This window comes from Seriola dumerili, unplaced genomic scaffold, assembly GCF_002260705.1.
Source record: "Seriola dumerili isolate Sdu_G_001 unplaced genomic scaffold, Sdu_1.0 BDQW01000365.1, whole genome shotgun sequence".
Lineage (NCBI taxonomy): Eukaryota > Metazoa > Chordata > Actinopteri > Carangiformes > Carangidae > Seriola > Seriola dumerili.
This window is the reverse complement of record NW_019174620.1, coordinates 233187-246412: the sequence shown is the minus strand read 5'-3', so window position 1 is coordinate 246412 and position 13226 is coordinate 233187. Positions and strand designations below refer to the sequence as shown.

General features: G+C 38.6%; 1 protein-coding gene across 1 annotated transcript in view; it reads right to left on the bottom strand.

The window, feature by feature from the left end:
- mmp17 (matrix metallopeptidase 17) overlaps window positions 1–11858 on the bottom strand; it is a 77197-nt gene extending 65339 nt beyond the window's left edge. The window contains exon 1 of the mRNA XM_022760815.1: window positions 11724–11858. Within this exon, the coding sequence (XP_022616536.1) occupies window positions 11724–11858 (135 nt within the window). The remainder of the gene's footprint in view (window positions 1–11723) is intronic.
- Window positions 11859–13226: the final 1368 nt, after the last annotated feature.

Here is a 13226-nt window from a genome sequence, read left to right as displayed (position 1 = left end):
TGTTTACCTCAGCAGTACTTCAAACAATAGAGATGCTTTAAGCAAGTGCGGTTATAAAGAGTATCTGGTTGCTTCTGCAGAGCGATATAAGATGCACCTTCATTCGAATTTTACATGCATTACAAATGCATTAAAAACTGTAATCCACTTCAGCAACTCCACTCTGATAAAGACAAGTGCTTCTAGCATACCGAGAGACACAGAGTACATAATGTTGTCTTTGAAATGATTGGTCGATTAAGCAACTAGTTGTCCGAAGGAAAATGAATCTTTTTTTAAAAAATCCGTCATTTATAATAAGTAATTTACCATTAAAAATGTCCAACATTTATAGGTTTCAGCCTCTCTGAGAAAAGTATTTGCAGCTTCTCTTTATCTTGCATAAATAAAACAGAATTTATTTGAGTTTAATGACTTTGGTCAGGAAAAATAAGTCTGACCATTTGTTCATATTTGTTTTTGACATATCACAGGATAAATAATTGATCATTTACACAAGCAAAAGTTGTCATTAAATTTGATTTGGTAAGTCAGTTTGATCATATATACAGTAGCTGTATTATCCTGTGTTCACAGAGCAGACTGCAAAGGCAAACCATCACAATCAACATGGGCTAATAAATATGAACAAAAATGTCAAATTTATAAAATCAAAACAGACACACAAAGCTCCAACATACTGTATCTAACTCATGCTTTCATCTGTTTGGTCTTGCCTTGCTGCAGACACTCTGCTCTGCTCAAGCTGAACACAGAGCTTAACGGGCCACTGTGTACTATTTACTTTGAGTCTAGCTTCAATTCTGTGTCCGTATTAATGACTGAGTGTCGAAGCAACCGTGGGTTACAAACAGGCTGTCAGATCAGAGGATTTGTTTTGCTCCTACAAGTTTAAAAAAATGTCAGAGTCTAAAAAAATAAAATCAATACACACTCATAGCCGGTGTTAACCGCTCAGATATCTCCTATATTCATGTGAAAATACAGGGGACTCAAGTATCTTAAGATCTGATTTCAATGTATGGTGCTGAGATTCAACAATCAAAGGCTGTTGAAGTTTTAATTTCCATACAAAGCAAAGATAACTTGCAAATTGTGGTTTCGTGAGAAAGTCAGCATATTCTCCAACAGTGTGAATATTCAACAAGATAAAAAAAAAAACAAAACAAAACAAAAAAGAGACGTGCTGCTTTGACACTTGCTGAAGGCTTCGCTGCAGTTCCAGCTCTAGCTCCAGGTGGAAATTTGTAATGTGAATGTTTGTTGTATTGCTGAAAATATTTGATCTTTCCATGACCCAGTTTACATACTGTACGACTCTTATCCAGTTTCTTTCCCCCCTACAATTTGTAAAATTTTAAAAAAGAAAAAGACAGCTCAGACTCAGCCAGAAAGAAATGGCTGCAGACGAGTAAATATGGATTCAGTCAAAAACTCATCAAACAAGAGCTGTTTGACAAGTCCACTGTGTGAGACTCTGAATATGTTGGCTCCAACAATATTAAATGACAACAAAATAAATAATAAAGTGTTCATTTATTTAGAAAGTTTATATTACAAACTGAATCAGACTGTACTCATAATGCCTTTGCACAGAGTGATGTTTTTGTCAGTGCAATAATAAAGAATAAACTCTTTGGAAGAGCCACAGAACTCTTATCAGGATCAGTTAATTAAACTTAGTTACTACTATATAGGATCATGGAGCAGAATGGCTGTGAATTATTAATATTACATTCGTCACAATCATTTAATAACTTTGTTATACTCCCTCCTCCTCCCTCAAAAACCAGATTTCATCATGGTGAATTAAATTAATCTGACAGAGGTTTTTTTTCTGCACCAATGCACTGATCGATCAAAACATATCACAACAAGAATCTATATTTTTTCAACTGAGAGGAGTGTTACTTTGTTCTTAGTATCTGGGGGTCCAAATTATATTCCATCTAAACATGTCAAGCGGGGTGTGTATGTTTTGCAGCACATCTCCAGTCTGTGATACAATATGTCTTAACACCCAAATAAATCCTAACTGACGAAAAAATTAGGTTTTTCTGATGCAAGATGGAGTGTGAATTGTAGAATGGGGAAAAAGTTCTGTTTTTTTTTTTTTTTTTTTTTTCATTTACATACATCAGGTTCAGGTAGGTTTTCACACATGTGAAGATCTCTATTGAGAGTAAAGCCATGAGCCTGAACCCTCTGAGATCACTTCCAGTGTCTTATTCTAATCTAATCAGCAAATTATGAGTAACTGATCAAGGTCAAACAGAACTCTATCTTGCTTATGCAATAATTCTGGCTGCCTGCCACAGCCATGATCTTGAACTCTGATGTAATTTCTACTTTACTCCAGTAGAGTTTACAGTCTGATCACTAAACTGCTTGATCTTTTGTGGGGGATATGTAATTAGTTTAATTGTCATTTAGGGAGATACATACTGAGAAATAACTCTTTTTGTTTGTCTCCCATGGGCTGGAGAGAGAAGAAAACACTGCAGATACCTAATTAGCCAATGAATAATTGCTGAGCTAATAGGGACCTCAAGATACAATCTTGAACGTAACAGTCACTCTCCAAATTAATGTGGCTGTGTATTATTCTGTGGGACAAAATGATTGTGCTCTCAGTAGCACTGTCTGATTTTTATGCGTTAATGCTTATTGCATCCAAGCTTTTTATTATAATTCTATGAGCACACTACTTGCAGACATTGGCCAAACACTCAATGTCTCCCAGTTGTGCAGTTTGTCTCTCTGCCTGTCTCTCTCCCTCGTCTTCATTTTGCTCAGGCATACAGACAAATGTGCCCTCATTTTGAGAGCATATAGTACTGAAAGTTAATTCCAAATCACACATCAAACGCTCCTGCAGTTTTCCTTTCTCTTTTTCTCCTTTTATTTTGCACAAACTGTCCTTCAGGTTGATATGAAATAAACTAAAAGCCAGCAGTGCCCATCACCCCTGTGCCAATGTCGGATGAAAATCAGTATGTGTCTTGCTCCGGAGAGGCAACAGCCTTATTCTTTATCCTTGCACGCATACAAACACACTGCATTTATTACAATGCTGCCAGTTTCAGAAGACGAACTTCAGAGGAATTCTGTTGTTTGTTTGGGGTTTCCTTCAGTTCAACTGGCGGGCCTCTGGATTATTTTAACTTTAACATGCAAGCACCACAAGTTCAGAAACCACCATAATTACAAGATCTGGTCAGTCCTTTGAATAGCATTGGCAAACAAAACCTTGATCTGGTGTATGACTAGAGAGGTACGGGATGCCTCGGTTAAAATAAGATGACCACATGGAGTTAATTTGGGGGGTTTTCTACATGGGAAGCCTGAGAGTGAGCCAGCATGCTTTTAACCCACAGTTACAGTAAGTCATGAAACCACTAAGAGCCAATGGGAGACTGGAAGGATCGGATGCTGCTGAGGAAAACAGTTTGGTCCAATAAGCTCACCTACTAAGACTAAGACAGAAAAAGCAGAAATTTGCAAATGTATTATTTTTGTCAGATTTATAAAGCCATGCATATGCATGGTTCTCTTTTATAAACCTCAATCATTGTGAAACTTGCACAGACCTGATTTCCCCTCCCACAGTTTGCTATAGATGGATGTACATGCCTTCAAGCAGCGGTTTGCATATAAAATACCTCTATCTGCTTCTCTGGTCTCTCAATGAAATATATTTTCAAAGAATTGCATTGGCTAAGGTTTCAATCAGCACCAGAGCATCAATCTCTATACATGGCTGTGGGAATACACCCATAAGGCCCTATTTCCATGTTGGTGCAATGACCAGCACAAGCTACACTCCGACAGTTTATTTTCCTGACCTTGAAATTCGCTTTGTCCATTTGTGCCAAGCGCAGCACATGCAGAGAGGTGCATACAGGTGGGAGGTTGATTTAAATGAAGCAGTGCAAAACGAGTCACAGGTTTTGATGGAAAACGTGTCTTAGACATTGGACTGAGAATAGATATCTCAGACTCACATCTGTTTCTGGTGCAGAGTCAATCCACTGCCAATTTTTGATTTTGTCTACACGGGCAAACTAAATACTTGCAGCAAATGTGGTGGAATAATGAAATAAAGCTTCAAATGTAAATGAATGGTATTTGCCACAGTATCTATATAGTCCACAGCTACTAGTACTGTTTGAGACTCTTCTCCTTCAGTACATTAAAGCCCTGCAGCCATTTGAATGAAGCAGGACAGGTGTGTTGATAAATTTGATGCTTCTGATTCGAAAAGAGAACAGTGCGGTGCAGTATGCACAACCACTTTGATTAAATCCCACGCAAACGACACCAGGCTGCTACAGAATAACCACACACGTTTATGTGCACGATGTTGGATTGCCAGGACTCATTGGTTCTGTGCATCATTGCCACATCACAACAAGAAAGATACGATGTGACCATTTAAGATGTGACACACAGTAGCATTATGAGTGAAATAGCTTTGGACTGATGCGAACAGATAATCATCATAGAATTTTTTTTTCTACCTACTGCACCTACATGAGCTGAAATAGCAGGTGTGCTTAGAGATGCCCACACAGTCCATGTGCCAAACACCTACCACTTTTTTGCAGGTTGCTGTGCTTGAAATAGTGCCCATAGAGTTATTAATTAATTAATTCATCAATTCTGTGGCGGCAATACTGTATCTCAGTCGACATCGTGTTTCTAACTGTCGTAGCAAAATAGAGTTTTGTGTTTTACAATAGAGGATAAAAGGAGAAGCACCTGAACACGGGGAGATGATGAAACAATGTAAAACACAACTGCTCTAAGAACAAGCTTAGTTCGAACTTCATGAGCACAGTTCAAATCTCTAGGTGTGTACTCACAGATATACACACTCCAATCCACTTTACTGTATTACACTTGCTTGATCTACAAAACATGTATATATGAGACATTGTCAGAGCGCATTCTGCCCTTTTATACCAGTTTATGTGTGTGATATTGCATCTGTAAGGTTTTTATGTGTGAGCATCTTTCATAAACCTGGCTTCTGTTGATTACAAAAAAAAAATTACTTTAATTAGTGTTTCAAATTTACGCTGAGAGTATGTGGCCATAAGTCTTGTAAGATTTATTTAACTATTATATTCTCTTGTACTCATGAGTCAATATGAGAGTCCCCTGCAGTCAATCAAATTCAGGATTCATGCCGTCAAACTTTATCTTGAAACCAATGTGTTGTCATTGCCTGAAAAAGTCATGCAGAAATCTTGCAGCTGCCACACATCAGTCCCACACCGCCATGCTACAGTGGTGCCCAATGAGGTGTCAGGGCTCTTGAGACCCTTGTTGGATTGGTTTCTGAGGAAATCATAAACTCCTCAGTCTTCTCAAAAACTTGCAAGTCTCGGGAGAACTTTTAGGCTTAACAAGGCTGAGGTGACAGATTGGATAAGAGTGGAGTGAATGACTGGTTTCCCTCTTCCCGAGAAGCTGACAATGCGCTATATATTACATTCTGAACATTCGTTTTCTGTCAATCTCTGTGGAGAAATATACTCTCTCCAACATTCAAGCCCTCTCACACATGACATTGTTCCTGAAATAATCTCGTTGCCCTGAATACGAGTCCCACGATGCATTTCTACAGACAGAAGGTCACACTGCTTGATGGAAGTGGGACAGTGGTGCTAAAAGTATCCTAATGATCCAGGCTGGGAGTGTAATAACAGATTTACATGGAAACGAGGATCACAGTGTTTTTCTGGTGTGATTTTACATTCCTGCATGCATCATTGTCTACCTAACTATTTCCAACAATCAGTCTTTGTGGAAGAATCCTCTTCATTTGGCATATGTCTTCTCTTGACCCTTAGCTATTTCACTGCAGCAAACCCTCCATCTTACTTTCCCTTGACTGTCACTGCTTGCAGTTTTCTCTTTGAGCCCCCTCTATCCCTCGCCCGCAGGGTGTAATCAGAAGAACCATGATGTGTGGTAGAAAGAAAGCCTCCTACGAGAAGTGCAGGAAGGAAATAGAAGAAGAGAGGCTGAAGGGACTGAATATAATGCTGGTGAAATGCAAAAAAAAATTCAGGCAAATACTGTGCTACTGAGCGTGGTGTTAATGATGACAGCCAGACTGGTTGTATGCGAAACAGGGTTTGGACATTAAATTATTTCACAATTACATTTTTCAGATCAAACACTGAATTATTAAAATTAGCATTTTCCAACTTGCAATCCACACTAAAAGCTCCTGAACCATTGTTGAGATGATTAATGGTACTTGAACGAAATGAGTTGGGATTCAAACCAAAGCATGAGTGGATGTTATTGCATGAGTGTGTTTGAAAATGGGATTTTATTTTGGTGTTGAATGCTTTGAGTCACTGTTATGCTTCTCTTAAGAACACGAGCTGCACTTAAATTATTGACCTAATTACTGAACATATTAAGGGTTTTCATGAGCCCTATCTACGACCTATGAAAAATAACTCAAACGGATTATAAATTGCATCAGAATTTATCAGAAAAGACACAACAGTTTGAGGATTTTTGGGTTCAAACAATACAAAATAAAATAGTTTTGCTCCTGATTACTGGACTTAAATTACTTTGTGTTTTTATGTCTGTTTTTTCGCTCCTTAATGCAATTTCAAGGCCTGATAAGAAGTCATCATTTTTGATATCTAACAGGGGGGGGTTGTCAGTGACTGCTGAAGGCATGGGAGCAGCCGAAGGGTAGTGACTACCGCTCCAGTGAAATTGATGCCAGATGGTGCTCACATTGGAGAAATTAAACAGCAAAATGAAAGTTAGAAACGGGTTAGTGGGGTGTAGTCGGCGCACACACTCGCACAGTCTTAATGTTTTAGGATCATCACTCAAATGTGTGATGGTTGTGTTTCTTTAATGAATAAAGCTCCACAGGTGGCTGAGTATACAGTAATTTAGGTAATTTATCAGATGCTAATCTGGTCAGCTCCCTCTCGCTTATCAAAAGGGAAGCCCTGATTGTTCAGGTGAGCAGCTCCTCTGGGAAACTCGGCAGTTCTGTTTCAGTGGAGAAAATTCTCCTCACAAGAAACAGAATATGATGAGCAGAAAACACAGGGCGTATTAGATTTTAGTCGTTATGACTCAGTTCCTCAAGTGCTGAAATTGCACAATGCAGTGGTATATCAAGCCAGAGAGCAGCAAAGCTATAAAATGAATACTTCTGATCTCTGCTTGAGTGTGTGGTTCAGTTCAATTGTGGTTGTTATGCAGACGCATGCCATCTATAAGATTCACAATCTCAACTAAATGCCAAGTGATGGAGAGTTGCAGCTATGAAGTGTAATGGTTCTCGGTGGGAGCAATGATAGAGATCAGAAGATTGTTTTGTGGATGTGTGTGTTTTTTTTCTCGTTTTTTTTTTTTCTTATTGTGTTTCAAGTTCTGAGTGGATAGCAGTAATGATCAGACACACGCTGGCAAACGCACACACACATACATATATCCACTGAGAACAATCATCTGATCCTATCTGTACCTTACAGCCTTTCCAGTGGCACAGAATGATGCTCTGAGTGTGTCCTCTGGCTCCCCAGGGACTTGAAATCAGTCATTGGCCAACTAATCATCATCGGAGCTGTCTGCACTGATACTCTCTTTCTGTCTTTCATGATGAACTAGGAGCTGTAGTTAGATTTCACTGCCTAGATAAAGTGTCTTTGCTATCAGTGATCAAACACAGGAATCTCTGTTGTTACAATGAATAAAGAAAGAAAACTTTTTAGTCTCTCAATTAATTGAGAACAGCGGGTGTCTAAATTTAATCTTCCTCCTTTATTAGGTACATCCTCTTCCAAAGAGATACTTCAGTGAGCCCTACTTTGTTCATGCTTTCCCTTCTAACAGGACTTTTTAGCATATATTATGATCAAATATTTTAGTGGAATAGATAGGAATATGAACTGAACTTTTGCTATCTGCCCCCCTCCCCCTTGATCTCCAAAGTGACGGAGTCACATGCAGTCTCTGAAGAGCAGGCAGGAGGAGCAGGAGGACACTCATTCCCTGAAGCTTCATGAGCTTCTACAAAGAAGACTCTTTTCTCTGCCTTCTCTTGAGGAAAGACGAAAGAGTCTGTATTTCTTGGCACCAAAAAAAAAAAAAAAATGGAACAGTGAGACCTGTCCTGGACCTGCGGGCACAGTACAAAGATCATTCCACATGCTTCCTTGTAAGAACTGGTCAAGCTGGGTGACTGGTACAAAATGATAAACTTGAAAGGCACTTTCATGTCTTTGTGGTTTCTAGGCACAGGAAGTTCCAACATTTTGCCTTCACAGCAAGTTACTTTTCAGATGCTCCATTTTTCAAAGTATGGACACACAGAGATACACTGGGGTGCAAGGGAATTCTTCCATCGAGACAACCTCATCGATGGTCAATGGTCCATGTTGCATCCTCCCAGAAAATTTGAAAAAAAAGTGTATAAAGCCGGATTTTGGTGAAATGCTGATGTGAGGAACAGTCTGAACATACCAGGGGGATAGCAGAGAAGCGGAACATACTATGATAATGTTTTTTGAAGTTTTGAAGTACGGAGGTTTTTATTCAACGTTTTTTTTCCCCCCACAGTGAAAACTCGTCACGAAAGCTGCTCTTCTTGTACAAGAAGGAAACTACAAATACATTTCAGCCACTATGCAAGCCTACAGATTTTAAGTGTTTGATATGGAAAGTAGAGATTTTGGTTTGGATATACAGATATCAAACTGGAAATAATTATTAGAATTAATCATACTTTAGATCTACTAAAGATCCAATATTTGTCTTTGCTCTGGTACAAAGATTGTCAGATCCAACATTATATTAACATTATATAGATAGCTTTACATTAAAAAGTAAAAGTAATGCTCATAACTTTACCAGCCAGTGTGAAATTATTGTTTTACAGGGTTTACTAAGAAAAAAAAAAACTGGAAACCATGACTTCTACTGTACAAACTGTGTGACCCGCACCAACAGATATATTTAGCTCAAGACCATTGAACTAATGTGCACATTTTCAGATGTGTATTCATCACTGGGCTGGCAGTGTTGCTTTGCATTTACCGGCCACACAAAATGGGGCAAGGCATCACAACGAGAGTAATGGCTCTCAGACTACAGGCTGCACTGAGGCTGCAGGACCACTTTGGACTGTGTGTATCATACAGCTCTATCTCAAAATACAGGAAAGCTTCCACCTTGAGTATTATTTTCTCTGTCATGGTAAATGGAAGAAAATTGCTCCTCTTATAACAGCTTTTCATCGGGTGATACTGCTGTGTTTGTGGTGTCAGAGTTCACCTAAATCTCCAGGAAAGAAAATAAAAAGTTTGTGCTAGAGCTACTGTACGAAACTATCCACAACAGTAAAATATATTATTTTTACTGGATGATGTGTCAGCTGAAATGCATTCATGTACTTTCACGACTGTGAAGTCTACATTTAAAGAAGAGAGATAACAATGCCCAGTAATAATTCATGGCTGATCAGGGTCCAGCAGACACTGACATGGCATAACTGTCTTTAAGAGGTCTGACCGACAACAGACAGATAAACTGTAATTTTATTTCTTTTTGAACTTTCACTTAATGTTCACTGAAAGACTAAATGATAATCCTCAACCTTACTGATTTGATTTTCTACTGTGCTGAATCCTGTCTATTTGAAATGCAAAGTGAAAAGAGAAGCAACCCGACAGATACACAAAAAACAGCAAGTATTCCCATAGGTTGAAAATGATGAACTGAGTTGCTTTTTTTTTTTTTTTCTTCTTCCAAAATGATCGGATGAAGCTGGGAGACATATGGTTAGTACTCAGAGGTAGCAGCATAGTTTTATATTACAACCAGAGAATAAAATAAGACAAGAAATTAAAGACCAAGGATGGGAGAGCTCTGTTAATGTACTGGCCTGTTTTAAGGCTTTGGTTGTTTGAGGCCGAAGCTACACAGTGAGGATGAAGTGTGTATAGGTCCTGATGAAAACCCTGTCAGATGCAGCCCAACTGACCTTTTGTAAAACCAGAAAAAATTGATTTAGAGCTAAGATGCAACAGACCATGTCCTGGTGTCAGGGTTGTTGGCATCCAACTCAGCATCGAGTCTGGGTATTTTACCCTGATAAAAAACATAAATAATCTAGGCTTGGTGGGGCTATTGTGTGTGCTGTTTTGTTTTAAGGATGACTTCTTAGGTTATGCAACTACTGTACAAATTTAGGTAGCCTACATAATTTGTATTTAAGTTCAAACTGTTTTTGTCTCGCCCACACGCAGTCTTAGTTAGATTAAAAATGATGGCCCATACAAGCTCACAATCAAAGTGTTTGGTGTGTAAGATGTGTCAGAAAATAGCGAGACAAAAGAAAAAAGACAGACGCAGCAGTTCAAGGTGAAAGAAAAACCTGAAGCAAAGAATAAATAAAGAAATGGAAACTGATCCATTTTATTCCTTGTTCTAGTCTTCAAGAAAAACTTAATCCCCAAGCGCAGGTTTGAGAAAGAAGAGTTTGAGCGCTGCAAGAAGACAAAGACAGAGAGACAGAAGTTGGGATGAGCAGCAAAACAAAAAACGGATGTTGCCTTGAGGAGTGAATCTGGACAAAATGCAGCTTTAATGGGGTTGAAATTCTAAAGATGATGATGAGCTTTTGCAAGCCAACAAATTTTTCTCATATCTACACACAACATTCAAAATGTATTCACCTATCTGGATAAATGGAAAATATATATACGCACATGCAGTATAAGCTTATGTCAGTTCATTTACAGCTCTTGGTTTTTGTGCCATGCTCCTTTAACCTCAGTCTTGACTGCATTACATATATGCTGTGGGTGTGTGATGATGATGATGTATCGCCACTGACCGCTTTAAAGTCTGCCCGGGTCTCAAAAGGCTTGCTTCATTACTCATGCAAAACATAAACTTATTAATATAATGCATTATATAAAATTCACTCTTAATGAGATGTTTTGGGGGTGATCTGCTACATCATCTGTAAGGGCTTTTTTTCATAAGCAGTCACAGTTCAAATTGATTCATTTATGTCTTTTAGATGGTGAAGTTCCCTGGTATAATGAATTTGTTTAGTTGAATTTGCTGCTCAACCACAAACATGATCCTCTATTTAAAAGACATCAATTGTCTGAACTTGGTCTTTCAGAGTCCTGACTGACAAAATATCCTATAAATCCTCATGGATTTAGTATATCCCAGTGAGCTCCAGTCGCCTTATTAGCACAGGATATGTACTATGTCAGCACACTTTGGAGGAGGTCGATATGATGCCAATGGAAATCCTCTCACATGCATCCATTTATTACAGCCCACTTTATTTTATTTTATTTTATTATTTATTTATTTTTTTTGAATGAGGTTATTTTTTGACAATAATAAGCTCCTATCCAAATTTTCATTTGTCGTCATGCATTGTGCTGTGGGACTCTGCCTCGTGCACTGGACTGCAGAGTGGTGTTAACATTCAGAGCAAGTATTTTGAGAAGACTGCACTTGCTCTTTCCTGGATGTTCAAGAGTAGCCCAAGTAGGACAGGAGAGAAAACCTGCCACCCCACTGCCCAACAGTATGCTAGGGTGAGACAGAAAAAGACACACCAGCCCTACATTCAGTGGTGCTATCAGGTAGAAAAACTTCCAAGACCCTTTTTCATAAGTAGGTAGAAAAGGTAGAAAACTTACCACCCCCATGTCCAGCTGCTCGGTAGTCAGGGAAGGAGCCGCTCCAGTCACTGGTAAAAACCACAATATCTGCACCAACAGCAGCATCTCCGGAGAAATATTCCTCATCCACTTGTGAAGAACCAGAGAAACCATGATGCCCTATGACAGGCTGCTCCTGCAGGGCTCAGACACCGACCCCGACAGCCGCATCCACGGGATAAATCACACGCCGACACTCCTGCAAAATTTGTCCGAATAAGTCTACCTCACTGTTGAGCGTAAACACATAAAACACATTAAAACCGGTGCTGGTAAAAACACTTAAGACCATTAGGGCAGTTTATCTCCCGCAAAACTACACTAACAACTTACACCTAAGTGTTCATGGTCTGAGATAAACTGCGTGTTCTTGGCTTATATCAAGTCCATCTGAGGTAAAATCCCTGGAGCAAGAAGCGAGAGCTCCTCTATTGGCGGTTGCGTCTCGAGCACTGACTGAAAGCAGCTGTGTGCGGTTGTGTCGCGAGCAGCAAAGATCAGCCTCAAGCCTGCCACAATAGCCTGTTCAACTTCCGGACAAAATTCCCAAAATAAAAGTCTCCCTGCTGGACGTAAAACAATTACAGGTAACGAATGATAGAGTCGCAATATAACTAAACCTTTCAGGCTTTAAGTCCCTATATCAATGTAATATCACAGATAACGCTTCCAAGCACGATTAATGACGTGTACTGACAGACAATAACAACATTTTTGACTGCTATGATAAATTTAAGTTAATAGTGCTGAAATGATTTAATCCAGTTTTCAGGGTCATTGTACTTGTGTCAGCCACATTATACTAAAGATGCTGATTATGATAATGAGCATATGAAATATTATTACTACTGACATATATCAAATACATTCACTTTTCTTTACTGTTTGTTCTCAGCATAAGCACTTGGAAAACATCACTTCAGATTGTTATAATCTGTGATGGACATATAGCCACTTTTGACATTTATTTACTAAATGACTAAATTAATTGATTAGTCAGATTAAATTAAATTGAACCATTTAAATTGTCACCTGAATTAAACACACCGTAGATTAATCAGATTTGTACTTGTTGTAGTTAATTATACTTTGGCCAAGGAATTTCACAGATCTTAGAGAAGACTCTTCCTGACTGTTTCATTCCCATATGATGTTTTTACACATGGCAAACACATACATTTATACAGGTCACAATTTCCTTGATCTCATCCACAAATATAATGTGAAGAGTAACAAATAACGGAACACATGTAAGAATAACTCATTAGACCTGTAACACCATGCCCAGCAGCCTTTTATATAATGATTTTAATACTATAAAATAATCAAGTTTCAATGTTGTCAATATATCATCGACTTCCCGCTCCAATTCACTGCAAATGTTAGTTTGTGCTTTTACTTTGAAGTTAGATTTTCAAACTTCCACTATCGTGCTACTTGAGTTTTTTTCTAACTTTATTTAAACAGCTGTGATAGAATTTG